The following is a 13009-nucleotide window of genomic DNA, read 5'->3' as shown; positions in this document are numbered from 1 at the left end:
ACCCTACTAAACACTTCATGTTGGTTTTTTCCCTTTAATTTGACAAACGTCTGTGTTTCTAAAGTTACTGGCAACTTCTATGAGGGCCTGCAGCACAGCAACAGAATTTGCAAGGACTGGAGTCATGAATGGAATGCTAGTAATTGCTGTTATCCGTTTGTCTATGTAATTTAGGTCTTGGGCTCATTATTTCAAGAAGCTAACATCTGCACTGTTTATGGTTTTCCATCAACAGATGAAAGGTTATAGGCGAGACAGGCTAAATATCCCTCGTTAGAATTCCTATGTATTTTGCGTGAGACAGAATTGGATAATGAGAACAATAACAATTTGTCAGGCACTAGGACCAGGGGCATGCCCTTCCCAGAGGAGGCACTCAGACAGAGACTCCATACTCTAACTTTCACAGCAATCTGTTTCTCAGCCACTACAGAGCTGTGTGGCACTGGATGACAGAAGGATTTGGTTTTCCTGACCTGGAATTTGGGATTAAATGGCAGAGTAAAGTTTGGAATTTGCAAAATTCAGAACGCTGGAATGTCAACAGCTCACATTCAGCACTTTGGAAAGTGTCAGAAGGGGACTGACAAGAACTGCTGAATACTGGGAGAAAGAAATGTGAGGTTTGAGCCACTGTTTTTCCACTAACTTTACACTCTGTAAAGATCCCAGGTTATCCATGTTATGTTGTTGCTTAAATCAAACATTCCTATTTATGAATTTGTAAGTGTTCAATTGTTGTGATGTATTTTATTATGTTTCCCTTTTCTTAAAGGATTTGACTCTAATCAATAATTCTTTAATGATTCTTACATTTCTTGCATATACTATCATTAAGCTTTTATTTTCTTTTGGGGGGTATTTGGATTCAGCTTCTTTTCTTTTCTACAACATACATAATGTTGTAGGTTCTTCCTAATCTTTTTAAGTACCAGTATTTCTCCTTTTCCAGTGTGATTGTGTTAATCTTTGACATTACCTACAGTGGTATTCAACATAAATCAGTCCTCTCAATTGCTCATTTGATTTTAGGGATTATAACATATTTTTCCTTGCCTTCAAACTTTGACTAACACACACCCAGACACACACACACACACACACACACACACACACACACACACACACATACTATGCACATGACTCATATTACCTCAAGTGATATAGTAGAAAGGATGTGAGATTGGCAGCAGGAGAAATCTGCTGCTCTTATCTCCCATATGATCATGATAATACTCCAGGCAGACTGTCATCACATCACTAGTCAACATCACCATCCTTTATAACATGGTGAGTTTCGTCTCAGTTACGCCTCAGTCACGCCTCAATCACTCATTATCCATTTATGAATACGAGCCATTACATCTCATTACATTCCTAGTGCACACGTGCAAGCAATGGAGTGGAGCTTCTGTATTCAGACATACTTGTTGGCACGTTAACCAAGACCATTTGTACAGTTTTTGAGTGTCCAGGTTTCCGGATTCTTTCATGGAATACAAAAGGAAAAATTACAGCTGTGTTATCAAATGATTATTTGCTATTTGTAAAATGAACTTAGGTGTTGGGAGACACAATAGCAGGTTCTTTTGCTAATGCAAACACATCTTAAGGTTTGACCCAGTGTTTAGTTAAGGTGATCTCTGCTTATCTCACTGGTGCACAGGTCAAACACTGATATTTTCCAGACATTTAGTAAATTCCCTTTGTCTCATGTATACACGGCAGGGCATTTTATAGACTTTTACACTCAATTCAAAAGTTTATTAAACTGACATATTTATACTTGTACATGTCTAAGCTAAACATTAAATAAAACTTAAATGGTGCATCTCTTGAAGTCGTTGCCCTTGAACTGCTCATTTTACATCAGTTAAGGTGCTAAGGCCCCCACACACTGTGACGCACCTAAAACATCATTCAGTGACTCAAGAACAGGAATCTTTTAGTATCACTAATCCATCTCAACCATTTTGCAGAGTTACGACAACAGCCTTGAGTGGGTTTGCTGTGCTGACCCCAGGGTTTCCCCCTACAAAGCTGTGGATTACTCAGTGGATAACAAGAGAAACTGGAGAAAAGAAATGTGTGGCCCAGGAGCCACGCTAAGAAAATAAACACTCTGCCCAAGGACTGAGAGTCAATTACCAAGGTTCAGACTTAATAGAAAGTAACAGCTGAATTGGCAGCGTATTAATGGTTTCCAAGAGCGCATGAAATACGGTTGTAGTCACTAAAATGAGGAGGGGAAAAACACCCCTTGTTTACTTTATGACAAATTGGGGGGCTTATGCCAAATTAGATACACGTGCACCAATGCCAAGCTATTGATGCACTGATGTATAACACAGTAGAGTAAATTCTGTCTCATGTTCTGTTTGAAGATACCAGCCATGGAGCAGAATAATGTGCCAACACGTGGCTTCAATTCCAAGGCTATCCAATAAGTACTGCACTGAATGTATGCACCCTGTCCCTATGCAGCTGTAAATCAGAATTTCGATATAAACTGTCTGGAATATTTACCATTTTCCCTCTGAAATAAGTTCAAGAGATGCAGGTGTTTCCCCATGAGAACCTCTCTCACACATCCTTTTTCTGCTGTTCTGTAAACTATTATAATATGTTAGAGGCCCTTATCTAAGACTTGGGTTATAGCCAAAAGTATCGTTTTTCTTTTTTCTCCAGTGCTGGGCAGTTTTCCCTCATTTCAGTACCTAATAAGAGGGATCTCTTAACGCTATTGTCAAGGCATGTCAAAGTGCTTGGTATCAATTCCTACCTTGCCAGTTATCTGATGCTCCCTCTCATATGAATAATATTTTTCCACATATCGTATCAAAAGGTTGGTAATATTAATATTAGTATTCAGTAGATGTCATGTATTATAGTTATGTATTTAGTAATCTGTTGTGTGACTAATAGGATCAGTTTACTTGAGCATTTAAATTATGAAAGCATTAGTAGTGTATTAACAGAGGCCAAATTTGTATTGTATTACATTTCCTTCGGTTTTGGTTATACCCCAATCCTAACTGTCTTTACCTGTGAATAAAAAAACAGTGCACACCAGGCAAATGTATATAACTTGTATTAAGTTGTGTGTATTTTAGTTGTGGATGAACCATCTCCTCTGTTGTGTGTAGGAATGATTTATGCATGTGATTCAAACTTTACAAACTAATTTCAATATTTAGAGGAACAGAAGACAATTGTATACAGCTGCTATGAAGTATAATGTAAATCTGAACATCTGGGACAAAGTAGAATGGGGAGAACAACAGGGGCAAGGACTTCTAACCACAGTGCCTGGGGACAAGTGTTTGCTAATGGTGTAGTATGATGACTTGATTGTAGGCAACTAAGCCCTAAAATACTTTGCCTCTTTTGGTACCCCATCTGGAGGCTTAGACTGAAATTGAGCAAAGCTGAGGATACATTCCAGCGCTGTGCAGGAAAACACTTCATAACATTCTTATGGTGATTTGTTTAGTCCAGTAGATCACAACAATTTGACTAAATTAGTCAGGATATCTGTTTAAAGTCAGGTACACTAAATCAATTGTATGTTCTTATAGTTACATTTAAAATGTGCACTGGATCCTAAACACATAGTTAAACAATTGAGCTGTGCTGATATTGAATGCAGCTGGCATAATTTATGATCTCTGCCTGACGGAGCATCGAGTTCCTCCGCATGTTCCTCAGAATGGAGAATGTTTTCAGGCCTTAGAGAATGAGAATGTTAGCAGGAATATTCCTAAGTGAATTTGTACTCACCTATACCTGACTTCAGTTGGTTCTTCAAACGGCATCCACAACCTTTTTGTTTAAGCTGCCTTGTAATGTCACAGTTCATCTTCCAGAAATTCTGAAACAATGTAAATATCTTTTGCCAGAGGGTTTTGTCCAAGGTTACAGCTTATAGAGGATTCTTAACAATGAAATTAAGTGGTGATGTGGCCTGATGCCTGGATTTCACAATGGATGGATTTTCCAAGCTGTACTGTCCAAAGTAATGTTTCTCACAATTTGTGACAATGTGCATGTGACTCTTTTTGTCTTTCAAACATGGAAGTACTATTTTACTTTTGGTTCAAATGTTTTGGCTCAAGTGTGATAATGTAAATCTGAAGAGTTAAAAAACATTGACATAGCTTTTGAATATTGCCAAGAATACATTTTTCTTATTTGGCAGAAAACATTTGGAAGCTCTGATTTCTTGCGTAGGAGGCCTATCACTGGGACTAACGTTTAAATCTTGATGATGTCTTGGACATTCATTGCCAAAGGTCCAAGACATAACTTTCTGGGTGGGAATAATGGTTTAGTTACCATCTCATCTCTATTAATCTACAGTGGTACTGGTTATTTTTGGATATCTGCCAGCTCATGCACACAAAATTGTTCCGTCTGGCTTCTTTTCAAGTGTGTTTTTCTGCCTTAGGATATGTTAACAGCAGTTGAAAAGATATGGTGTTTAGCTTCATGTGTCTCCAATGAAGAATGTTTATCACTTCATTCTCCCAGATTGCTTAGTGCTGTGTGAAAGGAGGGGGATACAGAGTGTGGTTGGGAATTGGGAATCATGACTATCACTGGATAAATAATTGGTCAGAGAAAAAATTGTGCTGTTTTGTATTTTAAATGTAAATAATTACTAATCATTCTTTAAATGTTTCAGATCATCATTTAAGTCCATGCTGTAGGTTGCCCACCTACAACGTGAGTTGCATGCTGTGTGACTATATACAATATAAGTAAGGGCATAAAGCCCCAAAACAAGAATAGCTGTGGGTAGACATGGCTGTATTTGACACTTAAAAACATGAAACAACTACCTGGGACTTATGCAGTATTACAGCACTATGTTATTAACACCTGTACTGACCTGCGTTGCAGGAGAAAGTGTGTGTCTTTTGATAATGCGGCTCTTTGTTCACATTAAATAATATGACACTTCCACAGTTCCTTGCAGTGGTGCTAGCATAGCAGGGTTCTGTTAGAGTGAGAAAGCTCTCCTTGTGCAAAAAGAACATGACCTAATAAACTTGTCAATACAGACGGAATGTTTGACCACTAAAGATCTGGATTTGGATGAACAGTCCTGCTACATTCTTTAAGATTCTTAATTCTACCTGGACTTTCTGATTCTGGGGATCGGGTCCAAAACATCTGATTTGAATCTTCACGCCCTAACAGATAGGTCTCCTGTTTTCAGGAGTCCTCCTATTTATAGCTATCATTTCCTAATAGATTCCCTATTGTAATAGAGCTTTTAGTTATATTCGACATTTGAAGTATTTCAAACAGAAAGGCTGACATGGAAATAGAAAAGTTGACAGTTGGTCTCAATTGCATGCGATTATCCTCTGTAGACTGCTAACGCAAAACAATGGCCAAAGGGCAAAATGGTTGTCTTATTTCCCAGATTCCTAGCAAGCTGTAGCTAGCTGGCAGACGAAGCAAAGTTTCCTTTAAAGCACAAGGCCTGAAGCACCAATCCGTTTGGAATGCCTTTTTGTCTTGAAATGCTTCTTTATGAATTTAGACATAATTATTACAGGCTTACCAGTCTGTGAACAAGTATTCATTTCCCAGAATTCTCTTGCACTCAAACAAAATATTCCTTCAATATATTGTTAGAATCAGGCTTTATGCGGGGTATGCAGTTCTGTTATACCTTAGTAAGAAGTAGATCTGAATGGCATAATGTATAGAATTCATGAATTTTTCGCGCATTTCTTCCCAGTATCATACAGTATGTAGTGTCTTATTCATAGTCATGCAAGATATATATAGTTTCTTTCTCTGGAAACTGTACTGCACTGCAACTTTTACTAACTATATAATATGTTATTGGAATACACTGCAGTTACCGCTTGTCTCTTCTCTTCAGATATGCATAATGTTAAATAACAAACACATGACTGAATTTTAACAGAATCCCAAGTGTGACATCCAGTAGTTTTAACTGAAAGGTACATGTATGCTGAGGAAGCCGCCTAATGAAGTTTTACGTAAACCTCTATCTTGCTATTATGTCTGGTTCCAAGTGAATGACACAGTATATGGTCTCAGTGGAAACTCAGGGATGATCTAAAGCAGCTGGTTGTTTGATAGTGGTTTGGGGCTATACTTAACAGTTTGAGGCATGAAATGATTGTTCAATGTGCACATTTTTGCTGAGGTAAAGTCTCTGAGGTACACCTTAATCATCAAGTCAAAAATTAGAGAGCCTCGGTTTTATTATTTCTGGCAATGCCGCTAATGGCTTGGAAGTGCACATTTCCTGTTCCCTGTGTTAGAAATTATTTTCAATATGTGTTTCATTACAGGTTATTGATGATTGTGTTAATTGAAGTCTGCAACATACAAATTGAAATTTATTGTCAATTATCATTTATCTTTTATTATTCTGAGAGAGGAAAGTGTTTCTTGCCAACCAGTAGAGTTTTATTTCTAAAAGGTTGCATGAAACTATGCATTATTTTTATTCAGTTGTACTGGATTAGCAATATGTTAATACACTAATTACTTCTATCTTCTAACACTAACTTCTTCTATCTTCCTGTTACAAAAAATTCTAGCATAAACAGTGCTTTTCAACTCAATTTGGGACATTTGGCTATTCATATATCAACATTTTCTCCCTACCACACTGAATCAGTGTCTAACCAGATTTGACTGTTACCGGACCTGTAGCAATGCAGACCACACACAGACATGCAGACAGACGCACAGCACCTCTGACCTGTCTGTCTGACAGGGGAAGTTGTCCTGCACATTCCAAAATGACAAACCTTCCCATGGCAGAGGTGATGGTAGTTTACAGCTTGTCCACTTTTGGAGATGTTGCACAGGTGTGTGGGGAAAAGTGCACAGTACTTTAAAACATTTCTGGTTCCAGCTGAACTGGTATAATACTTGCCATTTTTCATAGTCTTATTTCCATGTGATATTGTGTTAATATGACTCCACATATCACACCATGTAACAGAAAGAAACTACAACATATTCATGACTATAGAACTGATATAATGTATTTATTTATCAGTCTTTTAGTGGATACTGCCCCAAACTGCTCAGTATTTATTTATAAGATTATTCTTATCTCTCCCTACGAACCTGAATAGATAGATATGTCAGGAAGGGGCAGATTGAAATTATCTCCATGCCACCATGTCTTATTAAATGTTTTCCACATGAATAATTGTGTGTGCAGGTCATATATGTGGATGTATAAGTGTGCTATTTTAGACTTGCTTCGTTTTTTTTTTACACCAACAATAATTAATAGATGCAATAAGGAGGGAGCTCAAGATTCATTCAACTTCACTCTAAAAGTCATCGGGTTCCAAGTGATTTGTGCAAAGCTAGAGACGCCGCATAATTATTTGTGATGTACTCGTTGTGGCAGAATCAGATTAGAATATATTTCAAGTCCGATTCACATGTCAGGAATTTGAACTAGCAGTTTCTAGTGATATTCTGAAATATTGTGACATTTTAGAATCCGGTCTTTTACCAATGTAAAGTACACCATTGTTTTGGGTTCATGAGACAAAAACGTATGTTGTATGCTTTCATTCAGCTCTACTTTTCACCATACAATGGTAAACAGTTCTCAGTTGCCATCCTTATGGAATGGAGCTTAGCATCTTGCATGACTATGAATAAGAGATGACATGTAGTGTGTGAGATTTTGAATAAATGTTGTAGTTAATGATACTGAATGTGTTTTGTGAAGCCTGGTGCTGGGTGCCGTAGGCTGCCGGATCAGAGCCAACACAAAGCCACGATTTATCCATGTGTTTTTCACACAAGAATGCTCGTGGAGGGTTTTCCTTCAGGCGGTGGTTTTCGCAGGCCTATGATTGCAGATAAGAATGTGTGTGTGTGTGTGTGTGTGTGTGTGTGTGTGTGGTTGTGTGTGTGTGGGTGCAACTGAAGGGGTTCACATTTCCCTTTTGAAAGGTGTGCCAGTGGGAAACTGTGGAACTGTTACCATATGAATATGGGCTGTGGTTTTGGAGGGTGATTATTGAATCCTCTAGTTTCTACGTGTCGCCAGGACCATTGGTGGCCCTGCTAGACAGAATGCTTTCACTAGATTTAACTAGACTTTATTCCAGCTAATGAGTGCTAGGTCAGCACCTAAGGTTTTCCTAGACCAACTCAGCAAAGCCACAAATGCAGACGCACAAATAAGCTACCTTACAATAATGATGGAATTAAAATACCACCGTTCATACATAATGCATACGTGGCATTAGATAAGACTGTGTGTGGCGATGGAGTGTATTTGCACTAGTTTAAATTTGCGTGTGTGTCACTACAGTGTTTCATGAGTGCGAGGAGTGTGAGGTGTGTTTCAAATGATTACAGCAATTTTGTTTTATTTGGGTAGTGATTCTTTTAGAGTAGTAAAAAGCTGACTTAATGCTTTTTTCCCCCAGCTAGACAACTTTTCGTTAAAACATGATTCAAATTTCAAAATTCATTCATATATTATGAGTGTCAAAGTAGACCTATTTCAGTAAATATTTGTAATATTTGTAGAATTTTTATTCTGTGGAATATTTTTTAGAATTGATCAGAGATATACCTAATTGAGCTTATTGTCTTTCAGAAGCAGAGAGCTTGTAGGAGCTAATGACTTGACACTGGCTGCTCAGACCATGATGAACCCCCAGTACTCCACCTGAGGTCAGGCAGGAAAGACGAGTTCACCTGGACACGTCTCACAGGTAAACACAGTCCACACCTGAATGTCACTTCACTAGTGGTCAAGTAATTGTTTTAAAAGGCAGCTACTCACCTTCAAAGTCCCTGATGTAGCCTTTAATTCTGGTACATTTTTCTGTACAGAAAGGTTCAACTGTTTACTAAGGAGAATCCAAAAAACTGCTTGTCTGTATGAATTTCCTGAAGTGTGAATTTCCTGTGTAAAATAGTTTTATTTTTGGATTGTGCCCCTCTTTCAGTCATACATGCAAAGAAGAATAAAGACTATTCTGTGAATTTTAAACTTTTTTCACAAATGTTATACGGCAAAAGCTAGTAAATACGGAATAGGATGATAACCATCCAACTTAATATCAATGTTTTCTGTATATCACATGATTAAAAGGTAAAATACTAGAATATTTTTAAAACTGTCTTCTTAGGGGATGGCTCTTAGTCTATTTTTTTTAATAATGTAAAATGAAGTTAAAAATACAGTCAGTAGACAGCCCTGTTTTAGAAATGATTAGTAATTCATAGGCTGTGTCACACCTGGTTATAACCTTTTGTGACCTTTTCTTTAACAGCAGGGTAGACTGATTACAGTGTGTGCTGGAAATGGAAACCATCAGATTTTGCTACATATTGTTTCTTTTATCTGTCTACTAACAAAATCAAAAACACAGACTAGATCATTCATATTTTCCACAATACGCGTATAAAGACGAGGTGAACGTAGCACTGATAAGGCTGTAAACAAACCTACAGTATAAATGAAATCTGTAAGTGTAACCTATTAAAAATCTATGTGATGATTTATATTCCATTTATATTTACCTGCTCTAGTATTTTTGAAATCAGTCACTACTCTGAGCATCTCATAATCAAAGAAATAAAATGCCTTATGTTTTTGTGTTTTTTGCAACATGGTTTGTGTAGACGATAAATGATTTAATTCATAGTTTATATTTGTAGAGAAATTTAAATAATGTTTTACTGTATTCCGCTTATTTGAATAAATTGATAACTGTAGTCCTATTTGACAAGGTCTGTTCATTATATATCAGTTACCTAATCTGAGGAGCTTCTCACGTTAGCATTTATCATAAGTACAGGTGTAACACTGTGCTGATGATTGTACGCTTTTGTCTGTATTACACAAAACCCTATCATCCTGATATATAACAAAGAATGTAATTAGTAATAGACAGATCAATGATCACAGCAATACATGTATATATATATATATATATATATATATATATATATATATATATATATATATATATATATATATATATATATATATATATACACACACACACACACACACACACACACACACACTTTTTCACATTGCCTTATAACTAGTATACATATGACTAGTTCACATTGCCTTATCCTGGTAAACAGTTATGCCAATATACAGTATGACCTGTAAAACCTACAGTGTTTCTAACACACTTTACTTTTAATTGTGGTTATATTTCCCTCCAGGTCCTGGTGTGCCCATGCGGTGGTCCATGTTAGCTCTGCTGCTCCTGTTCTGCAGCCACAATTTGGCACTGCGAGCGGGTGATATCTGCCCACAGGACAGCAACCATGAGCAGACAGCTGACCCCACGCCCACAGTGGACCCCAAACTCTTCAACAAGAGGCGCTACAGGTCGCCTCGCGTGCTTTTTAGTGAACAGCCCCCTGATTCAGAGCCTGCAGAACACCAGGGATCAAATGACAGGACAAAGAGGCGGGCAGGACAGCCACAGAATCGTGGCGTGTACTCAGTGTGTGAGAGCGTCAGCTTCTGGGTGGGTAATAAGACAAAAGCAACGGACATCTCAGGCAACGAGGTAACTGTGCTGCCTGATGTCAACATCAATGACGTCAAGAAAAAGCAGTACTTCTTTGAAACGATGTGCAGCGTGGCCAGAACCGGGGGCTCTGGGTGTCTGGGGATTGATGTGCGCCACTGGAACTCATACTGCACCAACTCCCACACATTTGTGAGAGCATTGACTTCTTTTAAGAACCTGGTGGCTTGGAGACTTATTAGGATCAATGTAGCCTGTGTGTGTGTGCTCAGCCGCAAGTCGTGGAGACAATGACAGTCTGTCATATAAAAGTTGACTATGTTGATGTCATTGTATGCGTGATATTCCAAACCCAGTAACAATTAAAAAAACCCCATCAAATAAAACCATCAATAAAAAGTTTATGAACAAGGCATTAATTTGATATGCCTTATTAATATCAATCATTTTATGGCCTTATGAGAGTCTATATCAAGTCATATGTTGAAATCTGTAGCAGAAAATTAGTATCCTATTATTTTTCATGATGGACATGCTTCGTTTACTTTGCTGACCACAGAGATTACAGAGAACGAAAATGCTTGTTTATGATGACTGCATGTGTTATGCATATTTTGTTATTGTTATTGCTATTGTTATTTATTAAATCTGGAGCATTATTATTTTTCAGTGTATTGTGGGCTTAGTGATGAGATTTATTAAATGTGAGACTGAGTTCCAGTTCTATGCATATTAGATGAAAAATATTATGATGTTATAATACTACAGCACAGGTGCAATTAAGGATTATTTTCAAATATTTTCCTGGTTTATTGGTTGAGGTTTTTTTTGTTTTGTTTTGTTTTAAAGCTTCTGACTTGTGGACCATGGAACCATGTGTGGGGCACACTAGACATGTACCAGGCACATCAAAAAATGTCTGGTGTGTGTCTGCCTCAAAATATGACCAACACATGTTAAGCGACTCTCCAGGAGAGAAAATTAAACTTGGTTTGAGGGAATCAGTATGGTCAGATCTGTCTTGCCCCCCTGCTCCAGATGGTATATTTCTTTCAAACATGAGGGATGAACACTTGGAGATTTATTGAAATTTTAAAAATGTTCCATGGCAGTAGAGCTAACAAAGAGGCTCAGGAATTAGCTGACCTGCCAAATCAAGCTGTCTAGGATATATTTATTTTTGAAATCACATCACAAACAGTATCGTTCCAATCGGCCATTTTGGATTGTTTTGCCAGTTTGTAAAAAAATCTGATCTTTGCGTTGGTATGTCCTCTGCTGTGTTGAAGTACTCAGGGAGACAGCTGGTCAAAAGTCAGGACCATGGCCTAATGATAAGGTCATGCCTGAGGACCTGGAATCCTACCACCTAGATATCTAATGTCAAAGATCACAGATCATTTTTACTCAAAGACACAATTGTTAGGTTTACAGATTACTAATGACGTACTTTGTCAACTCTTGTTTGTGCTGTGTGATTGGCAGGGTCATGCCACGGGCCAGGGTTACCATGATGTTTTAAACAAAGTCTTCCGCCATGCACACATAGACCTCCATGTTCTCACACACACACAAAATATGTTAAATCAACCAGTAGTCAGGCTAGAAGAGATCGAGTGGGCATGCAGCTTCAACCCCATATCTCATTCTCTTTGATGGCAGCATGAATAATATTCTTTGATGAATGAGCAATAGGCACAGGATTTCCTGTTCTTTTGTCACTATGCATTGCAGATCAAAAACAGTACTAATCACATTCTCGCTGGGGGATGAGGAGTGTGTGAGATTACGCAAGAGTGACCTCAAGTGACTTGATCAGGAATGTAATTTCTTTCTTCATATTTACTTTAACAAGATAAACAATCTTCGATGTAATTGTTTATAGAACAGCTTCCAAGGGAAAAGATAAAGACAGTCTCCATGAAAGAGTAATGAGATCAATATGATTTGAGGATTCAATCATAATCAAGTGAGTCTATCAGAGTAAGAGTAGAGATAGTTACACAAAATATATTAAAAAATATGAAAAATTATGAAAAGAAATATGAAAAATGGAAAAAAGAGAAAAATGCAATGAAATCACAATTTGTCTTTACTTTTAAAAATGTATCTAAATTTTTAGGTAGACTGTTGTGCAGTTTTCTAAGGAAGCTGGATAGTTGGTTGTTCCAAGCTTCTTGGAGAACTTGCTCTTTGACCAGAAAGCTTCGATGATTATTTTTATTATTTTTTGTTTATTTTTATTAGAAACATGAAACATTCTCTGTGTCACTGAAGTTTCTGAAAAAAAATTCTTTCTTTACTGACACTTTCATTTAAGGCAAAATTTACTGTCTAAAAAAAAAAAAAAAATCAGAATTTATTGGGTTACTGATCTGTGAAGAACGTTTGATATGTTGAACCACTAGGGGGCGACTTACTCCTGAGGAAAGGTTCAGTTCTGTTAGACTAGAGACAAAAAAAAAAAAACA

The 13009-nt window shown here is 37.4% G+C and overlaps 1 protein-coding gene across 3 annotated transcripts; it reads left to right on the top strand.

Annotated features, from left to right (window-relative positions):
- The first annotated feature begins 370 nt into the window (after positions 1-370).
- ngfb (nerve growth factor b (beta polypeptide)) lies at positions 371-12752 on the top strand. 3 transcript variants are annotated; one of them, XM_034298017.2, is made up of 3 exons: positions 371-618; positions 8636-8750; positions 10225-12752. In XM_034298017.2, the coding sequence occupies exon 3, from the start codon at positions 10239-10241 to the stop codon at positions 10830-10832; it is 594 nt and encodes a 197-aa protein (XP_034153908.1). In that variant the 5' UTR covers positions 371-618; positions 8636-8750; positions 10225-10238; the 3' UTR covers positions 10833-12752. The 3 variants fall into 3 exon arrangements, with proteins under 3 accessions (XP_034153908.1, XP_026781457.1, XP_026781465.1); XM_026925656.3 differs by having other exon boundaries at positions 8633-8750; XM_026925664.3 differs by having other exon boundaries at positions 371-623; positions 8633-8750.
- Positions 12753-13009: the final 257 nt, after the last annotated feature.

The sequence above is a fragment of the Pangasianodon hypophthalmus genome, chromosome 2 (assembly GCF_027358585.1).
Source record: "Pangasianodon hypophthalmus isolate fPanHyp1 chromosome 2, fPanHyp1.pri, whole genome shotgun sequence".
NCBI classification, from domain to species: Eukaryota; Metazoa; Chordata; class Actinopteri; order Siluriformes; family Pangasiidae; genus Pangasianodon; species Pangasianodon hypophthalmus.
The sequence above is the reverse complement of the archived record's forward strand: the minus strand, read 5'-3'. Positions and strand labels throughout refer to the sequence as shown.

Coding starts and splice junctions, on each gene's coding strand:
- ngfb (XM_034298017.2), top strand. CDS start 10,239: ATGCGGTGGTCCATGTTAGCTCTGCTGCTCCTGTTCTGCAGCCACAAT.